This window comes from Diceros bicornis, chromosome X, assembly GCF_020826845.1.
Source record: "Diceros bicornis minor isolate mBicDic1 chromosome X, mDicBic1.mat.cur, whole genome shotgun sequence".
NCBI classification, from domain to species: domain Eukaryota; kingdom Metazoa; phylum Chordata; class Mammalia; order Perissodactyla; family Rhinocerotidae; genus Diceros; species Diceros bicornis.
Genome location: NC_080781.1, coordinates 135,018,874 through 135,040,862, shown reverse-complemented (window position 1 = coordinate 135,040,862; position 21,989 = coordinate 135,018,874). Strand labels below are relative to the sequence as shown.

Here is a 21,989-nt window from a genome sequence, read left to right as displayed (position 1 = left end):
CTTGGTGGCGTTGAGCACAGGCACGGGCCCCCGCACTGGGCTCTGTCTGAGGCTCTGGTTGCCCAGCAGGCTGAAGCTGGGGCTGGCCAGGGTAGCACTGACCTTCTGGCCAGGCCTGCCTCCTGGGGCCATCTTATTGGGGGACACAACTGCCTGCTCCGATGGAAAGGCTGGGGCTACCAGCGGGACTCTCACGGGTGCCTTGGCGAAGATTGAGTTGCTATCAAAATGCTGCTGGATGCTATTATATATTTGGCTTGGGGGTGGTTCCCTCGAGCCTGCCCTGGTCGCAGCTGCTGCTGCCACTGCTGCCCATGCAGCATTGTTGAACACAGTGGGCATTCTTGGCACACAGGGCTGTCTGAGCTGGTGGGGACTCAGGGGCTGGCTGCCCAGGGGGCTGGGACGGAAGCCAGGCAGGGGCACTCCCGAGGGGGTGGTCTTGGGAATCTGCATACGCCGGCAGACAGAGCTGAGGCTGCCCAGGGGGTTCTGGGCTGAGCGTGAAGGTATAGTAAATGGGGGGCGGGAGCTGAAAATTCCTTGCTGCTTGCCTGGAGTCAGTGGGATCATGCCCATGCCCTCACGGCTCTGGTGCCTGGGGGGTGGGGTCATTCCTGGACTCAGACGGTTCTGAAGGATCCCAGCTCTGGGTGGCATCATGTGCTGGCTGGATGGGGGGCTGGCCTTGGTCCGGCTACACTTGGAGGTGACTTGTTCTTGGACGGCTATAGAAAGAGAGAAGTGGGGGTCAGTTCCAACGGCGTCCTCAACTTGGGCCGCAGCTGCTGGCGAGGAGCTACCAGCCCAGCACTGACCTCTCACCTTCTGCCCTTGGCTCCTACTGAGCATTCCCTGCTCCTCAACTCTTCTCAACATCCCCTGTTCCTCCATCCTCAGCCTGGACTGCAGTTCTTCTGGGAAGCCTTCCTAGACTCCCTGGGTCTGTGCTCACAGCCCACCCCCCGCCCCCCGACACCAAGAGCAGATCACAATGGACTGAAAATGCCAGCTTATCTGTCTGTCTTTTCAGGGAGATTGTAAGCCCCACAGGGCCAGGGGATGGGTCTGCTTTTCTCCTCAGTAGTCTGTATGTGGGCCTGGTACTGCCTGCTCATTGCCGCTGGCCTGCCTGGAACTTGCCGCCCTGTCCCTGCAGCTGAAGCGTGCTTGACGTGCCACTCCAGCCTGGGTAGGTGGTACATTCAGCTGGAATTAGGCCCAAAGGAACAAGGGTTTTTGCACGAGAATGAAGGAGCAATGCTGCGATGGTGGCACTGGGCTAAAATAAAGATGCCGACACCTGTTGGAGGGCAAGCAACCTCTCCTGAGCCCCAAGGGAGAGTACCCTTGGCCTGGCCCAGTGTCACTACTGGCTGGTAAGGATTGTTTAATGCATGTCTCCCTGGCTAGTCTGAAAGCTCTGCAAAGTAGGGACCATGCCTGGTTTCTGCTAACAGCTGTATCCCGGCCAAAAAGTGTTGGTTACAGTCATGGCTGACATGGTAGGGTGCGGGCCCCTGCTATCTGTGGAGGCTCGGGGAGTCCCTGCCACAGGCTCTTTTTCATGGCCCACACCTGAGAGATGGCCTAGGACCCCATTAGAGCGGAAGGTTACTCCAGCAGTGGCGGAGAGGGGTGGGGAGAAGGGCAGGATCAGAACCCTAGGGGTGTACCTTTCTCCCATTGAGAATAACTGCTTTAAGGGGCCTCACTTGGTTTAATCAATCTCTTAAATTAAACAGTGATTTTGGAGTCATTAAGACCTGGCCTTCAATTGAGAGATCCAACTCGGGTGCTATTTAAGTGACTCGCAGATCTCCACTCTCTCCCTCAATGCTTACTCTGGAGTGAATTCTCATTCTCACCCCACCCTCACTACACGCCCTCTGGCCCGCCCCTTTGGGAATATTGACCTTAACTGCTTACCTTGAAACTGACTCATCTGTTGGGCGACATATGCACTCCGCTGTTCAGGGGTCATTGCCATAAGACCTGATCTCTGCTTCTCTTGCTAAACAGAAGATGAGAAAGACATGTTAGATTATGGCTACCAAGTAATGTTAGCCTTGGGATCACTGTGTAGGGACCCAGGACTTGGCTTTGGTGTAGCAGAAAGCATGAGTGAACACACCAACACACACTTGCATGCATGTCCCACCCTCCCGAGCAAAATTCCACAGGTATAAATAAAAGTAGGATTCTGCACCTGGGTTAAAAAACCAACTGCAGCAGCATAGGATGGGGCAGGAGACACCGAGCTTAACAGCAAGAGCGCATAGAAAAAAGATTCAGGCATTTTGGATGTCCTTCTGCTCAGGATGGGTCAGCAGTGAGATGTGGTCACCAAAAGAGCAAATGTAACATTAGGCTGCATTAATAGAAGCGGAGTATGTAGAAGGAGGGAGGTGACAGTCCTACACTACTCTGCCATGGCCAGACCATGTCTACAGTGCTGACAAAAGTGTGGGCATGCCAGTCTCAGGGAGACCCAGAAGAACTGGCTGCATTCAGAGGACACTAAGCAATGGGGATAGGGTTTGGACTCCAAACCACACAGACAAGGAATAGCTGAGCAAACCAGGGATGCCACGGCTGGGGCAGAGCAGACTCTGGGCTATGTGGTGGGAGGTGCCCAGCCTCTGCAGGGCTCTCATGGGGAAAGGCCCAAGGCTTGTTCTGGGTGGTCCTGGCATGACAGCAAGATGATCACACGGTGAGATGGATGCACTGTCCGACACCCAGAGTAGCCACTCACTGCCAACTTCCCTTCGTTCACCTGAGTGGCTGCAGCAATGGGCAATTGGGACGAGCTTCCCCTCCCCATTGCCAAGGTGGGTAGGCAGGGGGAGGAGCCAATATTCAGGGCCGCAGTCCCAGTACTGAGTCTGGAAGCGGCTCAAGGGGATAGCCAAGAGAGAACAAGATGAGGGCCCAGAGAAGGCACGACTTGCCCTGAGACCCTCAGCCATTCGGTGCCAGGTTGTGACTGAGACCCAGGACTGACTCCCAATCCAGTGCTCACCCGCTGCCATCTCTCTCCCCGTCTCAAGAAGCCTGCTTGCTAGTGTGCCAACAACCAAGGCAGCTCCGTCAGGGAGCACCCCCTCAGGTCCACTTTCTGAGCTGTGTCCCCTCAGATGCCAGAAGACCTGCCCCCACAACATGGGCTGCCTGTGCAGGGCCTGCTCCTGGGCCTGCTCTTCTGCGCTTGCTCGGTGGGGCTGGTGTGGTTCAGGGGCGGGGCGGAGGGCCGGCACTTGGGAGAGTGCCCGGCTCCCAGGCCTGGCGGCAGCTCCTGGCCTCAGTTCCTGCCAAGGCAGAGAGGATGAACACATGGCACCGGGCAGACTACACCAGAAGCGATTTCACCATCCCGCCCTGAGCCTGCTTCCTGTCCGAGCTCTTGTGTCCCCTCCCCTGGGGCTGCTGGGATATGGGCGGTGGGGATGCTGAGTCTCAGCCTACCGTGGAGCTGGGGGGACAGGACAGCCTCCACGTGTGCTCGCTGTACCGAGCACCGCACACCTATTATTTCACATCGTCTCGCCAACAACCCTTTGAGGTCGGCTCCTCTCTCATCCCAGCGTTACCGTTTTGGACGCTGAGGAACACAGAGGCCACGTGATCACTCAAGGCCACGCCATCAGGAAGTGGGGGAGCGCTGGTTCTGCCTGAGCTGCTCAGGATGGGCAGGCATTTCTGAAGGCAGCACTTTCACTTCTGTTCTTCACTTGGACCCTGACACCAGCCCCAGGGATCTGGGCAGAGTTTTGGCCCCCAGCTCACTGATGTGGCGTCTGAGGCTCAGAGGTTAAATGACTTGCCCAAAGCGACATGGCTAGGAAGTACAATGTCTCCTAACTGCAGATCCTGTGCTTCCGCCTCTCCAGCCTGCTTCTGGGGATGGCTCCTGTGGCTGGGTAGGTCTACACCAATCCTAACTCCGTCCCCACTGGCCTCCCCATTAGTTTCAGCAAATAACACAGTTGTACAGGGCAGGGGCAGGGCAGGTGGAGGCTACAGAGTGCGACGGACGAAAAAGCAGTGGAAGGGCAGGAGAGTCCAAAGGGCAGGAGGTAGAGAGGAAAGACCCCCAGGGCATAGGAACAAAAGGCAGGCTGGGCTGGGCAGGAGTCAGAGGGTGGAGGTACTGGGGAGTGTCTGCCACATGAAAGAGGCTTCTCAAACAGTCCAGGATTACAGAGACAACGGGATGTTGGCGAGTGTTCGTCCAAGGAAGCACAAGGTCCAGAGCATCCAGAGTTCAAGGGAAAATCTGGTTAGGCATGGCTACAGAATCTCAAGTCCAAACAGTGCAGTTGACACTGGTCTGCCTGCGGGGCTGGGCCTCTGGCGTCCTGGGGCGCTGCCATCAAGTGAGGGTCTCTTCATACCGCTGGGGCATCCAGGGGCACCGCCGGCACTCTGCTCCCTGCCTGGTCCTGTTGTCCCTAGCATAGTGAGCCAGAGCATTCTCTCCAGGCCTCCCGAGGAGGCTGCTTCCTTTGTTTTGCAGACAGGGCCCCCATCCTTTGTTCTGAATCAATGTGCTCCAAAGATAAGCCCCAAGAAAACAGTTGTTGCCTTTTGACACTGACAATTGGAATCGGTGGAAAATGGAGAAAACAGGAAATGACAAATGTTTTCAGAGACCAGGAGGAAGTGGTGGCTGCAAGTTGCTGCTTAGTGCCGGACACTCGTGAAGGCTGGCGCAGACAACCTGTGGCTTTCCATAAGCACAGTTATGGAGGAGGTCAGCAAATGACTCATTTCTCTAGGGCTGCAATTGTCATGGCGCTTGGTCCTATTGTGCCAGGTGACACTGACAGGGCAGTGTCAGGTGGGCCCTGTGTGAGCCTAGGTGTGCTTCCTCCATGGTGGTCACTATCGCGAGCCTGGGGCTAGGGCCACCAGGAAGTCTCCCAGTGAACTAGGGCCCAGCTCTTCCCTGTCACTCCTCTTCCCAGTCCCATTCAGCCCAGCAGCCACATTCACAGACAAGTCATGGCGACCAGGGAAGTCCTAGGGCTGCCTTTCTAGAACTTCATACTGATGCCCAGGAAGCTGCACAGCCCCTGACTTCTCAGGGGGCTCATGGAGGGCTGGTGTTTATGTGTGTGTGCTAGGCAGGAGAGAGAGGCACAGGGCCAGGCCCGAACCCCACCACTGCCCGCTGGCACAGCTGAGCCCAACACAGGGCCTAGCAGCAGGCCAGACCAGGCGCTGTGTCAGCTTCACCCTTCAGCCACTGCAAGCAAATGTCTCCCGTATGCCCTGTGCAATCACCTGGATGCTTCCTCCCAGCACTGCAGGGCAAGAGTGGTCTCGTTACTGATGCAACTACTTCATCAGGCAAAGGGCTCCTCTAACTGGATAGTGGATGGGGCAGAGGCAGAAGGGCAGATGATCAGCAGGACTCACACCCAGATGCCCACCAAGGGTTCCTGGATTTCAGCTGGATTCAGACTGGTTACTCGCCCCATGATCCCTGGGAGGAGAGCATTCTGACTGGGAAGAGGCTTCCGATGGAATAGCTTCTGGGGGACAGCAGGGAATGGAGCCAAAGCTGTATTTTGTTAGGCACATTGGGGCAGGGAAGGAGAGAGGAGAGGGGAAGGAGAGAAGAGGGGAGAAGGAGAGAGGAGGGGGGAAGGGGGAGAGGGAAGGAAGGAGGGGGGAGAGAGAGAGAGAGAAGGAGGAAGAGGAGAAATGGAACAGGGAAAGAGGAGGTGGGGGAGGAAGAAAAGAAGATGGGGGAGGAGGAGGAAGGAGAAGGGAGGGAGGGGGAGATTTCTTTTTCCACCACTCGGAAACTCCTGCCTCCTTTCCCAGCAGACACTTTCCTGTGAGTGCCCCCACCCAAAGCCAGCCTGCCGTGCAGCAGAAGGCACTCAGCTGTGTGTTAAAGGTTCAAAGGTTAATGAGCTCTAGGGTGTGAGTTTCTTTATTACTCTACTAGGAAGAGCATCTTCTTTTATAGTTTTTGGAAGCCACATTTGGAAACAAATCACGCACCCTTCTGACTTCTCCTTTGAAATGACAGAAAGACAGCATTCTGCATGGAGACCACAAGATCAAGCCCTGAATTCTGGAGGCTCCCACGCCCATATGGATAGGTACATGTCAGACCCATGGGCTCTGGCTCACCATGGCCCAAGGACAGAGGCAACAAGACTTTTCCATCAGAAGCCCTCTTTAAGGGGGTGTGGATGCTCTTAGGTGAAAATTTTCCTTTGGTGTCCTTCATAAACTACAGCGGCTTCCTACAGCAACTGGTAGGTGAGGTTCACTGGTTCCTAGGCTCTCCTAACTCTCAGAGCCTATGACTCAGTTTCTCCAGAGTGCCTTCAGAGGAGGCAGGACCATCGGGAGTGATGAGTGTGCATCAGGCCGCTTCTCCTCCATGCACACCACTGAGGGCAAGATCTCGGGTGGGGGGGTTCTGCCAAACGCCTGCCCTTTTGATTGCCTTTGCTCCCAATGCCTTTCCCTGCCCAGACCGTGGCCAGTGAGATGGGGGCCTCATTGACTCTGGGGTTCCTGGAACGAACCTGCCCAAATACCAGATGGGAAGGTAGGGTTTACTTGGCAGCCACTGAGTCCCTCTGCCAGTCAGCTGACACCCAATTCTCATGGGTCTATCACGGGCCAGCCCCTGTCCCAGGCAAGGAGACAGCACTGTGCATCTCTACTCTCATGGAGCTGACAATGGAGGGGGAGACTGACAAGACACAAGTAAATAGATCAAGGAAGATTCCTTCAGATGGTTATACATCTTCTAAAGAAAATGGGGCAGAGGGAAGGGATTAGAGGTGGATCAGGGCAGGGGACCCTGAGGGCGAATCGGAACCTGCCACACCATTCTCTAAGCCAGGAAAAACCTGGGGCAACAGTGGCCTGCTGGGGTCTTTCTTTGCCCCTCTGGGCCCCTGGGGCAGGAGCCAGGGACCACCCCCACGGTGATGGTGCTGCCCTTGGGTCTGAACCATCTGAAGCTGTCCCTGGGGGCTTTACGAAATCAATGCCATCAAAAGCAAATGGCAGAGGGCTGGCCCCATGGCTTAGCGGTTAAGTGCGCATGCTCCGCTGCTGGCAGCCTGGGTTCAGATCCCGGGCGCGCACTGATGCACTGCTTCTCTGGCCATGCTGAGGCCACGTCCCACATACAACAACTAGAAGGATGTGCAGCTATGACATACAACTATCTACTGGGGCCTTGGCGGAAAAAAATAAATAAATAAATAAAATTACAAATGATTTAAAAGCGAATGGCAGAGATCTGTAGGTCAGCTTTTCTACTCTCCATTTTGTCTTTCCACTTGTCCTCCAAATGCACGAACTCTAGTCTGACTCCTCCGCGATCCCAGGGGTTTCAGGGCTGCCTGGTGCTGGAAGGGCCTGGTCTAAATGTTGGGAATGATCCCGGGGCAGAGAAAACAAATGTCTTTGCAGCTCGCCTTTCTTCTTCCCCTGTGGTGCCTGCGTCCTCCAACTTGCACTGAGTCTGGCCTTCCTGAGTCACCGGCTGAGCTGGCGAGGTCCTGTCCCTCATAGCCCCCTAGGTGGGCCCAACTTCCAAAGCTTCTTAGGGAAGATTTGGGGGCCAAGCATCTGCCCCACCCCTTGGCTTGGAAGAGACAGCACAAGGTGGGGGACAGGAATTCTTGAGGCAAACTAGCTGGGATCCTCTCATTTTTTGACTTCTGAGGACAGGGAAGGGCAGGGCAGACTGGGGTGGAACACAGAGACATCCTGAGTGGACGATGTCCCCATCCATTTTGCTAATTCTGTTTCCCTGGCAGCTTTGTGCTGGACAAGATTTCTGGGTTTCAGCTGAAGAGTGAACAGCTGAAGAGCACTGTGACTCTGAGAGTACACAGAGAAAAGGGGAGAAAAGGAAAGAGAGGAAAATCAATAGGCCTTGAATGGAAAGCACCGCTTGTTCTTCCAGGCCTGGGCAGGCGGGATAAAGAGAACAAGGCCGTACGTACCAAAGCAGCATTTCCATTAAAGGCCAGAATCCCGGAGGCCCTCTCAGCCTGATGACCATCTTCTGATCACTATCACTTAGCAAATGCTCAGTTCTCCAGTTTTCTCTGCAGATAAGGCGGGCGTACCGTGCACATTGATATTTCATGCGCCAGAACAACAACTCCACGATCCAAATGAAATTCTCTGCAGAGGCCCACTCTGGCTGGCGTCCACCATCTTGCTCTTATGACCACTAATGTGACTCTTTAGGGCAAATCGAGCCATTCCTTCTAGACTCTGGAGGATGATCCAAACTCACAGCCATCTTGGACAGGCTTGGCTTGGGTTCCTTCCGTCTGCCCTCCCCGGGCTACCAGTCCTCCAGTGGGGTGATCCGATTTCCCACTTCGAGGGTGCGAGAGTCCTGGGTTGGGGTCAGAGAACACCTCGGGGTGTGGAGTCCACAGCAGATCGCTGGCGGGAGAGGCAGTTCCTGAGCACCCACTAGGTATGGAGCAGGCAGGCACAGGGGGGATTCGGAGGTACAGAAGTGCAGCCTCTGTCCCCCTCAGGCTCCCAGTCTGGCCGCAGGGACAGACAGGCAGGGAAGGAACTGGGGTGCTGGAAGGTGTTCGGCAGGGAGGGAGCAACTGCACCCAGGGCAATCCCCACTCATTTCCCTGGAGGTGAGGCTGAGGCACCTGGAGCACTCTGCTTGCTTGGGTGGTCTCTTTGCCAAAGACTGGCCGGGACACAGTAGAGAAAGCACTAGAAATCCCTCATAGGTGTACAGAGCTTTATGGGCTGTCACCTCCTGTGTTCCTCCCAACAACCCTGTGAGGCAGGCGGGCAGGCTGAGCAGGGGACTGTGCCCCGGTTGACAGATGAGGAAAGCGAGGCTCAGGGGAAGTGACTTACCTACGGCGTCGCAGCTAGGCAGTAGTGGAGCAGGCACCTGCCTCCAGGCCTTCGGATCCCAGCCGCCCCAGGGCGCTGCCTCTGAGGTGCTGTACGAGGAGGTGACTCGGGCCAGCTCATGAGCAAAGGAGCTGCCGGGCAGGAAGGACTCGCTCCCCAGGGCCTGGCAGGATGGGGGCTGTCGCCCGAGGCTGACCTGGGGGGGCCTGGCTTCCCCAAGCTTGCAGGCTTTGTCTACATGAGTCTACAACAACCGATTGAACAATCCATCAGCTGCTTGGCCACGAAATGGTTCTGACTGATCTTGTCAGTGCCCTGACCGCCTAGCTGGGTCGTTTGGGTGTTGTGGTTATACACACCAACTGGCCTGGGGCAACAAAACCAAACAGCTTTGCGGTCTTAATTGTCTTGGGTCACAGACTCCTTTGAGAATCGGTCAAAAGCTACGGTCTCTCTCCACAGAAAAAGCACTTACAGTGGTGTCTCCCCCTTCCCAGCCCACCAACAGTTTACATAGAATTTCAGGGGTTTTCTGGACCACGACACCCATCCGTGGATCTCAGTTAAGGATCCTCTGCCTTGACCAGTCACTGTCTTGTTGGAACCGGGAGTAAAGCTAGGTCAGATAGTTGGTTCATCGGCAATGACCTTGACCAATTCTGATCCCACTCCACCCCCCTTCCCCCCACAACAGAGCACACAATTAGAAACTGGTTTGTAGGTATGCGTGTGTAGACATGCTGAGGATCTGCAAAACCAAAGAATCAAGTGTCAATCTCACAGCAGCCCCGTCCTGAACTGCAGCCCTCACTGCACTTCACCTTGCCAGGGCACCAAAGGTTTCAGGGCTCGTGGGTGGGTGGGACCTCCCCTTCCCATCATGTTTTAGAAGACAGGGATTTCACCAGAACTGAACGTATGACCCAATTCTTTCAGCCAAATGCAATTAGAAAACCTCACACTTGATATCCATGTCAGAGAAAGCTTCGAGACTCAAATGAGCTGCTGCTAGAGCCCTGACATCCTGACAAGCACACCAATCACTTGGCAACAGTGGTGTCCAACTAGGGGAAGCCTGCCTGGATGAGAAGTTCTTTCCATGTGAAACAGCCTCTGACTCTCACACTTTTCTCTTAACGCCTGAGCTGCGAGGGATCGTCTGTGTCTCCCATCAAACATCCCAGAAGAAAGGGAAATATTTATCCCCCAAGTCAAAGCTAAACAGTTGGAGTCAACTTAATTCATTGACATAAACACTTACTAAGCACCTACTGTGGGTGAGTCTCTGTGATGGATGATGGGCCAGGAGATACTTAGATGCGTTATTTGAAATAACAGTAAATTCGCCACCAGTGAATTTATCGAGCATTTGCTATGCACCAGGCACTAACCCAAGTGCTTTCAATATTTGGTCTCACGCAATCCTTACACACAGCCGTATGAGGCAGGAACTATCACTGTCCTTATTTTACAGATGAGGACACTGAGGCCAGAGAGATGAACTAAGTTGCCCAAAGTCACACAGCTAGTTAGTAGTAGAGCAGGATGCAAACCCAGGTTTGCCTGGTTGCCAAGCTTAGACATAGTTTGCCATAGTGTATGTGTGTGTGTTCAGTCATTAACTTGCCATATGGAAAATAAGTTTTGAAATGTAGAAACCGTTAAAATGTGCCATTAAGAAAAGTACAGGCGAGGTTTTACAAGGGGGTACCAGACAAATTTTTAAGAACAATTATAAATACTTAAAGATGGGACTAGGAACACGATCTAACTACCTAGAGACTTTTAGAGGTGACACCCCTCTCCCAAAACAAAACCAAAACACAACATGGAATATTCTCATCAAGTAAGCTCACTGCACTTGTGAAACGAACCTTCTTGGCCATTCTGACAGTACACCAGCCACAGAGGGCCCAGGGCCCCCCCTCCGGGTGGTCCGTTTGTACAGAGCTGAGCTCACTGGCCAGCTGCAGTTTCATTTCAGCAAGCTCCAATTTGTCCTTGGATCAAGGTTGGCTGGGACATGAGCAGAAATGTTGTCTTCTACAACTGACATTCTTTATGCCTGTGTACCTAGCTCCTTGATAATTTTAAACAATATTTTATAGCCACACTGGAGTTTTTACAATCCCAATACGCCAATATTCCTAAGGTCCTGTTACTTGCTCACTCCCTGACAGCACATTCTAGAAGCAAGGAACAGGGCTTATTTGTAGGGACTGAAGCACTTTAAGCGTATGCTCAGGAATCCCTGGTAGCTTCATGTGACTTGTAGGATATTAGCGATGGGTCAAGAAACAGGCCCCCCAGCAGCGTTAACATACGCTTGCGGCGCCTCAGTAGTTCATCAGGCAGGAAAAACTGCAGATGGCACATGGAAATCACCAGCGGCGGCAGATGCCCCCATGGTGTGGGCAGTTCTGTTCAGCAGCAACTGGGAGCGGGCCTGGAGCCACTCGGTCAAGCGGAGCAGAACGGGAGCAGGCACTTCGCAAGCCCCAGTTAAAAACCAAAAGAAAGAAAATAGATGCGATTCAATCTTGACTCTGACTGACAAGGAGCTTTATAGCTGATGCTCGTGCGTCTTGTCCATTTTATTTAATTTGGAAAAGAAACTGCTTATCCCACACCCTATAAGCGTGAGGCCCCACTTCTGAAGAAAAGGTTCTCGGGACATTTCAACTCCAATAAGTTTCCAAACATAAGGTAAATCCATCTCTCTCTTTGGAGTCATTGAAAATCTCGGAGAAGCAACTCAGTGATTGGTAGGCTGGGTCCACATGATTCCAAACTTCATAGACTTAGACCATGGCCTGGGTAGCATCTGATAGAGGTGCCCGATTTCACAGAGCTCACACCCACTCAGTACCCTGGACCCTGGGCTTCCCATGATTGCCAAAGAGCTTGCTGAAAGGGGGTTGGCCCAGGGCCACTCCCCCTGAAAAAGTCCTCCAATGGCCTGCAGCTGCCTAGAGACACAAGCACATCCTGCTAAGTTCTGCTCTTCGGGATCTCCATCCCTTGGCCACCTGCTCTCTCAGCAGCCAGGTTTCGTGTTGCGTAGTGTCATGTATTCTCCCCTCTAGTCACACTGATCTCCACTGAGGTCTCTAGACAGGCAACTACGTGTGTTCAGCCCTCTGTGCTTGTGCTCCTTGGTTTACCCAGCCTGGAATTCCCTTTCTCCAAGTTTCCACTCTGGGAATCCTGCATGGCCTTAGAGTTCTAGCTCCTCCACCCTGGGAATTCTGCCTCTCCTTTGGCCCAGCTCTTGTGGCTGAACATCTCTGGCTGACTGAACATCCTTGCTGGGCCAAGTCTGAATCATCTCTGGTGCCTAGACAGTGCCTGGCACAGGCAAGGGCTCAGCAAATACTTGGAAACTTCAATGGACCTTACTCTGTTATGAGATTGGCATGATGTCCCAGGCACTTGGGCGATGCCAATCTGGTGAGTGCTGTGCTGGTCTCTTTTTGGGATGAATATCAATGATAAACTGAGCCTTGACCCTCATTTGAGCACATATACTCATCCCTTTTCAATGCTGTTGGGTTAATAAAACCCATCAATAGAACAGGGAGAGATCATAATTACACTATGACAATAACATCAGCTAACACATTTACTGAGCATGCACTGTATGCTGGGCACTGAACTCTGTGTACACGTACATTGGAGACTGTCCCCAGTTTACAAGACAAGGAAGTGGAGATAGGTTTACCCAGTACACAGTGGCAAGGTGGGGTACAGATCTGGATCTGATTTACAGAGTGACTAAAACCCAAGTAACTCCCAGGTTTGGAAGTACAGAGGCTCCTTCTTTGCACATGGAGAAGACCAGTCAGGTGTCCTCCTTCATTCACACTAGAGTGAAGAGCCACATTGTTGGCTATCCTGTGACATCATCACAGCTCAAATGGGCTCTGGTGCAAGGATTTCAGATTATGACTAATCCCCATAGTCAGCTGCTTTGCAAGAAGCAGGTGACTGCTCTGCCTTTATAAATTATTGACTGGATTAGACATTGGTTCAATCTTCTCTGCCATGGAGAGTCAAAAGGAGGTACATGTGCATTTGCAAGGTTATAGTTGTATACTATAATTCCACTGGTTTCTGGGAGCTTGTAGATTTCTAGACTTAATCATCCTGGGAGTTCATGCAACAAATCCTGAACTTATGCTTTTCTGTCTCTGGTCTTTACTAACCATGTAGCAGAGGTGAGCAGAGAGACCCCAGGAGAGGGAACTGAAGACTTGGTGTGTTTGCCAGCAACTCTCAGAGCCCATGGTCCTTCACGGCTGGGCTGACTTCAAAAGTCAGCTCCAGCTGCTGAAGTCACTAGTGAGATGAACATGCTAGGGTACTAAACGTTATCCAGATAGCCCAAAGAAGTCAACACAGAGCTGTGGAAGAAGCTGGATCTTTGGGCAAATTGGTGAGTGTCCCTACATGTCAAACAGAGGTGATAGGAGACATCTTTGTAAATTTGAAGTAATGCATTGGGAAACCAGGAAAATGTTATGTGAGTCAGACTTCTTAGCCTCTTGCTTGTCATTACCTTTCTTGGCCAAGTGCAAATGGGATTTCAATATAAAACAACCACGTGTCTATTAATAACAATACAAGACAGCTATACAACTTAAGTCTGAGATTTTGTAAGGAATAGAATCCCAGAAGCTCTATAAGTAGCATTGTCCAACAGAAGTTTCTGAGATGATGCTGAATCGTCTTCCCAGAAAGAATAGAATGCTTTACACCTGCACTGTCCAATATGGCAGCCACTGGCCCATGTGGCAATTGAGCACTTGAAATGTGGTGAGTGCAAATGGAGAACTGAATTATTAATTGTATTTAATTTTAATTAATTTAAATTTAAATAGCCTCATGTGGCTGCTGGCTACAGTGCTGGAGAGCACAGCGCTTTGGCATACTGGCTAAGAGTGCAGGCTCTGGAGAAAGAGGTTCTGGGCTTGAATCAAGGATTTGTTACTTCTTAGCTATGTAATTGTGGGGAAGTTACTTGACCTTTCTGTGCCTTAATTTCCTCATTTGTAAAAAGGAGGTCATAGTTGTGCATTATTCACAGAGTGGTGGGGGTTATGCGGATTTACTGAATTAACACATATGCAGTGCCTGCGTGTTATATGCACTCTCTAAAGGTTAGTTAGTGGTAGTCTTAATTAACGATAATACCTCTGCCATGTATCAAGCACTTTTATCATGCTCCAGGCACTGTCCTACGAATTTTACACGGGTTAGCCTGGAATTGGACATGCTGCTCTAGACGTGGTCTGGCGAACATAGCTCAGGAGGGCTATCATTTCTCCTATCTTTTGGTAAAATAGACTAATAATAATGGTAAACAATGATGATGATAATTTTAGAAACATTTATTGAGAACTCAACATAAGGCACTGGGCTCAGCCCTTGCTTGGGGTCATTTCAATTAATTATTTCTCAGAACAATCCTATGAAGAAGGTACTATTATGATCCCATTGTAAAGATGAGGAAACTGAGGCACAAAGAGGTTAAGCAACTTGCCCAAAGTCACTTGTTAGTAAGTGCCAGAGCCCAGACATTGTCTGACTTCAAAGTCCATGCCCTGAATTTTGCTTAATCAAATTGCCCAACTGAAACCTTTGCTATTGCTATAAGCAGAACAGCAGCAAGAAGATTCTGGAGGGCCGCTAGGGTTCCACAGCTGTGCAATGGCTGCTGGGCTGGTTACTGTGTGACCCAGGTGTTCTCTTTTTACAACAACTGTATCCTAAAATGAAGATACCTCCAAGTTGGGGAATTTCTGTTCTGATACGTGTGGTACAGGGGTGGGAGGGAGATAGGGCTCACTCAAGAGGTTCTGCAAAGAAATCTAGGGTAGCACCAATTCCACCCATTTGCTGGATCTCTTCTGTACATTTGCATTTTGTAAAAGTTTCCTTTGAGCTTTTCTGGATTTTTCCTCTATAAATGTATGTAATTTAATTGTAATATCTCAAAGTTTAAATGTCTAGGGCTGACTAAAATTGGTGGGGTCCAAAATCAAGTTCACTCAGTCAATCAAGTTCTCAGACTTGGAATTTAATCACAGAATTAAGTTCAATTGGTAAATTGCTACTCTGCCTAGAGAAAAAAAAATAACCCAAGAACACAAAAAGGTAAAAATCAATAATGTATAAATTATATAAATTTATATAATTTATATATAAATTAAGGAATGAAGGAATAAATATCTTTTTTCTGCAACATTAATTCCAATGAATAAGCAAGTGGCGTGTTAACTCCCTGGGGTAGAGACTGGCATACTCCTCTGTATGTCCCACAGTGCTAGGCCCAGAGCAGGTCTGCAATGCACTCTGACGTTTAGGTTGGCCATTTTCTGAGGGGTATTTTTGCAGAGTGGCCAGTGCTGCGCCTGTCGTCAGTAATGCTGGGTAATGAGGTAGGTAGACTCTGTGGTTGCTCAGGCTAGGTGGGCCACTGGGAGTCACCCTGAGAGTAAGGTGAGGTCAAGAGCACAGCCATGGGGAACATCAGGGGCTGGCTCAAAGGGCAAGGGAATCAAGGCTCTCCAGAGTCTAGAGCCTCAGCAGCCAGGAGAGGCCTGTGGCACTAGTTGCTCTAACAGCTTCCAGAAGGTTCTTATTCTCTCATGATGGTGATAGCTATCATGTACCGAACATGTACAACATGCCAGGCACTGAGTGAAACGCTGAACAGTTTTTATCTCACTTAATCCCTGTGGCAACCCTGAAAGATGAGTACCATTATTATCCCCCTTTTATAGGTGAGGAAAATAAGGTTCAGATAAGCAAAGTCACTTGCTCAAAGTCACATGATAAGTAAGTATCAGAGCTGGAAGCCAAACCTGGGTCTGACTTACTTACTCCAAAATCCAGGCTCTTAATCACATATACTAAAAATGCAATGTCCAAAGCATAACCTGTGTGCTTATGCATACTGACGTCCTCCCCCCACTTCCCCCAGTGTTTCCCCACTGAGTGCAGTAAGCATTGCCAACAGGCCCCGGGTTCCAAAGGAGCCATCCAACTAACCATCACATTTGGGCAACCGAGGAAGGGAGCGGCAGGATTTCCTTTGGAGACTTCCGGATTTAGACAGCAGATTTAATGCATGCATCTCAATTCACTCCCTCCCAAAGTCCTATTAAAATTACAGTAACGGTTTTATTTTGTTTTTAGACACAATCCTGCAAGGATAAGGAGAATGCTCCAGGAGATAACAGCATCATAATTTCCCAAGCTCAAAAGTAGCTAGACCGGGGTTAACTGGCTACACCACCCCAAGGAAGCTGAATCACAAGATGGCAGAGGGGAAAGCAGAAAAGCAGCTTGGTCTGGACAGCAGAATCTTCATCAGGTTCAAGAACAGCAGCCCCAGGTGGTCTCTGGAGGGGCGTGGCTGATGTAATGGGGTAGAGCCCTGAATTGCCTCCCCGACTCCACATCCCTGGGTATCTGCCTCTCCCCCACCTTGGAAGAGATCTGGCTTGACCATTTGCTGCTGAATTTCCTACTCTGCCTTCTGGATCCTGCCACCAGGACCAGCTGAAGAGACTCATTCCACCCCACAGAGGTGTTCTGCACTGACCTCCAGCTGGAGGTCTTGGATGCCCACTGTGGCCAGCTGGAAACCAACACAGAGAGTAGCCCCATCCCTCCGGCCATATTTCTCCTGCATGTCCAAGACCATGCCCATGATTCTGCTGGGTGTCCTGACGGAGGTGGGCTCTATACATTCCCAGGTCCAGCGTGCCTTTAGCCACTGACTTCCCTAAGAGGGGAGCTGGGGGCAGCTTCTCTTCTTCTGGAAGCCTTCATCTAACAGTGGTACTATGACTCTTTGCTGCTTATGCACCTAGATTATGCTCTCCAGTTCTTCAAAACGAAGCAACTGCTTGTTTAAGACTTCATTAATAAGCGGTGAAACTATTTAGAAAAGAAGAGAATGATTGTCAGAATCAAGATAGTGGTCGCCTCTTGGGGGAGGGAAAGGCTGTGATCAGAAGGTCTACTTGGGTGTCGACAACATTCTATTTCTCAACCTAATTGGTGATGACACAGGTTTTCACTTTACATTTCTTCTTTACACTGTACATATGGGCCTTGTACACTTTTCTGTATCTATGTTATATTTCACAATAAAAGGAAAAAGCTATATACATAGCTTGATGCCAGTAATGTGAAGTATATATTTCTGCATTGAAAAAAAGTAATGAAGTACTATACTCTAACATGTTAACAGTGGTTATCCCTGGCTTATTTATATATTTCATATTTCTATATTTTATTATCTCACGGAGTTTGTGTTTTCTTTACACTTTTCTGCATTTTCCAAGTTTACTACAAAGAGCACATATTCCGCTTGTAATCAGAAGATCATAGAAAGTATTGAAAAAAGACAAGGTCCCCAACAAGGATTGAAACTAATACGGATGAACACAAAATAGATGAGATGAACCATCTGCGGAAATCTATGCAGAAGATAACTCCCTAGAGATTGGTGATGCGCCTGATCTAACTAGGATGAGCTCGAAGCTTGCCAAGCAGCCTGGAGTGTATTCGAGTCGGCTCTCGGAAGTCAGGACAATTGTTATCTCTGGGAAGAGGGAGGGCTTCTAAGATATTTTGAATGTTCTATTTCTTAATCTGGTTGGTGGGTACATGGATGTTGGTTTTATTATGATATGTTTTATACACTCTTCTGTATGTATCATACTGATTCAAAAAAATCAGGATTAGAAAAACCCAGGAATCATGCAAGTAGAAAATATGGTGCTATGTCAAAGGAACAATTCAAGTCATGTAAAATCATCATCATTTAGAGGTTAAGGTTAGGGTAGGGTCAAGGCTGCAAGGACCGAGCCCAGCAACTCTTCATGGGATTTAGCACTGGCCTGGGGTTGGCTCTCTGAGTTCTTGTCAGGAATGCCAACCCTTCTGGGGCTCAGGATTTGGGCCTGCCTTCTTCCCCCAGATTCTGTCCACACAGACGCACAAGTTGGTATTCCAACTACAAATGAACCCATGCTTTCCTGCTACTCCTCTCTCTTATGGTTACCCACCTGGTCTCCTTCCTTCCTTCCCTGTTTGGGAGAGGGACATCATTCTCTGCTTTCCTTTTACTGAGGCCTCACCTGTCTTCTGCTGACCCATTCTGTCTCCTCTCCCTGCTACCCTAACACTTTTTGTAACTTGAGGAGAAATGAGAAATCACCTACTCAAGTCATTCTCTGTAGATGAAGGAGAGGTCCATGGTTTGCTCAAGATTGCCACACAATGGTTAAGCCTTGCCCTGGGAAAACTACCCTCATGATCACACAATCTCCCCTGCCAGGTAAGTACAGTATGGTGGCTACCAGGGGCAGAGGGGAGGGGGTCATGGGGAGTTGTTGTTTAATGGGGAGAGAGTTTCAGTCTTGCAAGATGAAAAGAGTTGGATAGATGGTGGTGATGGCTGCACAACAATGTGAATGTACTTAATACCACTGAACTGTACACTTAAAGATGGTTAAGAGTAAATTTTATGTTATGTGTATTTTACCACAATTAAAAAATTAGGAAAAAAAAGATTGACAAGCAAGTTAAAGACAGAGAGTCCGATAGTCAGAGAGACTTACAGAGAGCATCCATATCCACTGTTTTGCAGGGACTCAGTCTCTGGGAGTGAGCCCCGCCATGCTACCCGCTGAGAAACACTGGTTGCCACCAACTCCTTACTTAGTAGGTGGGGACACTGAGGCTCACTATAGGGAAGGGCTTTGCCCCAAATCAGAGCAGACTAGAACTCAGCACTCCTGATTCTCAGTCCAAGGTGCCTTCTCATGACCCCTTTATCCCAAAGGAAGCCACTTTCCCTAGTCTGAATGTCAGGATGGGAGAAGAGAAGTGTGGAAGCTAGAGTATGCAGCTTCAATGTGCAGTCTGGTGGAAACGTATCTATATGAAGAGCAAATATGAGGGAGAAGAGAAGAGAGTGTTCCATACACAGCTGACCTCTTTCAACCCCTCTACACCCCCTCCATAGCCCCCGGGGCTGTGCCCCTGGAAATGGCCTACAGTCGCAGCACCTGGCTCTGGGGTGGGCCTTTCCAGAATGCATTTTTGAAGAGAAGGCAGAAACTTTTGGAGGCCCATAGTAATAGGGGAGTAGAATGGGTGAGGTGGGGGGACTCTTTCTTGACGGTGAACCAGATAGAGGGACAGTACCAAATGCCAGGGCTCCTTCTCTGTGGCTCCAATCCAAAGACTTTGGGAGCCTTTCCAGGGTGGAGGGGAAGCATCAGGCATGCTGTCCCTCCAGTGCCTCAACAGTGACAGCAGTACAATCTCAGGTAGCTGACCATTTGGAATGCAGCCTCCCTAATCTCGACTGGGAGGACTCCTCAGCCCCAGCAAGGCCCCAATGATGCACATCTGGAGGAAGCTAGACTGACTGGACCCTCAGCACAGCTCTGTCTGAGATGCTCAGGTATGAGGCCAAAAAGAGAACTCTCTTTACTGAGTCCTGGCCCCTGCATCTCTCTCTCTCTCATCATCCTCAGACTCTCTGAAATGTCTGTCTTCTTTTTCGTGCCCCATCAGGAAGCAAGAGTTCTCACTGAGCCAGGCTGTGCCAGAGTCAAGGCTAGCCTGGTCCCCAGCTTCTCCAACAGCAAAGAACAGCCTCATGCCTCTATTCTCCCCACTGCCCTCCACTTCCCAGCCATTTGGCCTCTGGCTTCTCCAGTGCTGCTTGTTTCTTTACAGCCCTCCAATCTTTGCACAGATGTTTTAGTCATTACTATATATAAATAATCACTTAGCCTAAATTACACCAACGTAGGTCAACAGGCTGGGTTCTGAGAGTTGTCACATACGGACACAGGAGAGGGAGCTCTTCCCCCAGAGAATTTGGAGGACACGCCTATCCATTTACAGGAAAAAGCCCATCTTCTCGGCTTGGCAGTAGGTGACCTGAGAACTAATGGAACCAGGTTAATCCAATGGTACCAATCAATGCAGGAAGCAGTGAAGGGCAAGGGAAAGTGCCAGAGGTGGAGGCAGGAGATCTGGAATCTAGGCTTAGCTCCTTCATGTGCTTGGCAGCTGGGTAGCCTCAGGTAAGTTGTGTTACTTCTCTAAGCCTCAGTTTCTTCATGCAGTAAGTAGGGATAACAACAGTGCTCACTGCCAGGGGCTGTTGTGAGGACAGGATGAAAGGACAAGGGGAAAGTCCTCAATATGGGGCTCAGTGCAGTGTATGCACTTGCAAGGGCTAGGTCCACCCTCCAACCCCACTCCCACTGCTATTAAGAGCTCTGGCCTGGAAGTGAAGTGACCTGAGTTTAGTCTAGGCTTTGCCATTAGCTTTATGAGCTTAAGAAAATCCCTTTCCCTTTTGTGTCTATTGAGATGATCATTTGTTTTTTTGTCCTTTGTTCTGTTAATATGGTTTATTACATTGATTGCCATAGGTTGAAGTAGCCTTGCATTCCTGGGATAAAGCCTACTCGGTCATGGTGTACAATCCTTTTTATGTGTTACTGGATTCAGTTTTCTAGGGTCTTGTTGAGAATTTTTGCATCTCTGTTCATAAGAGATGTTGGTCTACCTTCTCCTTTTAGGGCTTCAGTGTCCCCATCTGTAAAATGATATAGTTGAACTAGACAACCTCCAAAGTCTCTTTCAGTATTTGTGTTCTCAGACCTTGTGATATTAAGAGAACTAATAAATAGTGATTCTTAGGCACCAGACAGACAAAACTTACTCTTCCTAGAGTAATTAAGGGGCTGAATATTCATTTTGCTTATTTTTCAAGTAACTTTAGTCTCTTCAGTCTGGCCCACTTCTAAGACCATAATCTTTAGATGCTCAGGATGGAAACTAAAGCCTGCCAGCTAATTCATTATAAACTTCTTCCAAATGCATAGGATTTTATTTTCCTAGACCTGGGATCAGAGGGAGGATTGAACAAATGAGGGGAAGGGGAAAAAAAAAAACAACACTCCAAACATTGAGTGAAAAAGTAGTGAAGAAGCACAGTCCAGCTACAAACCAATCAAACCAGCCTTGGCCTTGCTCTCCAAAGTAGTCAGTCTAGTTCTCCCTCCTGCCCCTGTTAATGTAGCTATCTACTACCCACCAGGGACTCGGGGAATGGCCTTCTCAGCCACAGCTATCAAAGGAAGGATGTGGTAGCCAGGCTAATGGCTGTTCCGATCTCCTGCTATGGGGAGCATAATTGACTGACGGCCTCCTGAAGCCATCCTCTTGGATCTGTCACTGCATTTGTCCCGGGCCGCAGTCCCAACCAATTACTGAGCATGGCAAGTGTACTAATGCAGGTCCACTCCTGTGAGGTGCAGGACTCCTTCAATGGTGGCTTTGGCTCAAGAACTCTCCACTTGCCTGACTGAACCTTTCCTGGATCTGCACTGCGGTCCAAGACTCTTCTTACCCAATCTTCCTCTGTCCCCTGATCGTCACAGACCACCTGTGTTGTGGTCCGAGGCTCTCCCCACCTTCTCTTGCTCCCTCTCCCTTTAGCCTTCACAGGATTTTCCCTGGATACATTTCTTGCATGTCTAACGTCATAGCGGTGTCTGCCTTTTGGCAGACTCAAACAGACACAAAGGAGCACTTGGCTCCTTAGCCCTTCTTTCTGCTAAACAGATAGAGGAAACTCTTTTCTCCTCACCCCTCTGCCACTCCCCACACTGCCTCAGTGAATGACCATGGCAGGCGACAGGAGAAGCGCTCTCCTGTCTCCTCCCTTAAGCACTTGGCTCACAGCTCGGATAGTTAATTTCTGTCTGAGCTTTATTTTAGTTTCTGTAGATTTCTTGGGCTAGATATCTTTTTCTGTTACTTTCCTTCCTCGCCCCAGTCACGCATTGGTTGTTCTAAAAAAGACAACGCAAGTCATGGGGAAACCTTGGACAAGTCTACTCTTCCAGGGTTCCTGGCTAACTTCTGACTGTCTCCACCTGCCCAAGTCCAGCAGCCTTGCAACGCAGTAAATGGGTGGATTATAGCACTGTCTTGAGGGAAGAACAGCTACCTCTTGGAACAAAAAAGGCAAGCACAAGCATAATCTA

At 50.0% G+C, this 21,989-nt stretch overlaps 1 protein-coding gene across 1 annotated transcript in view; it reads right to left on the bottom strand.

Moving 5' to 3' along the window:
- Positions 1-666: 666 nt before the first annotated feature.
- Positions 667-21,989, bottom strand: part of MAMLD1 (mastermind like domain containing 1) — a 58,295-nt gene continuing 36,972 nt past the window's right edge. Inside the window, exons 4-6 of the mRNA XM_058534879.1 lie at positions 8,893-9,136; positions 1,930-2,014; positions 667-728 (exon numbers count right to left, since the gene is read on the bottom strand). Coding sequence (XP_058390862.1) covers positions 1,974-2,014; positions 8,893-9,136 — 285 coding nt within the window. The 3' untranslated portion in view covers positions 667-728; positions 1,930-1,973. The remainder of the gene's footprint in view (positions 729-1,929; positions 2,015-8,892; positions 9,137-21,989) is intronic.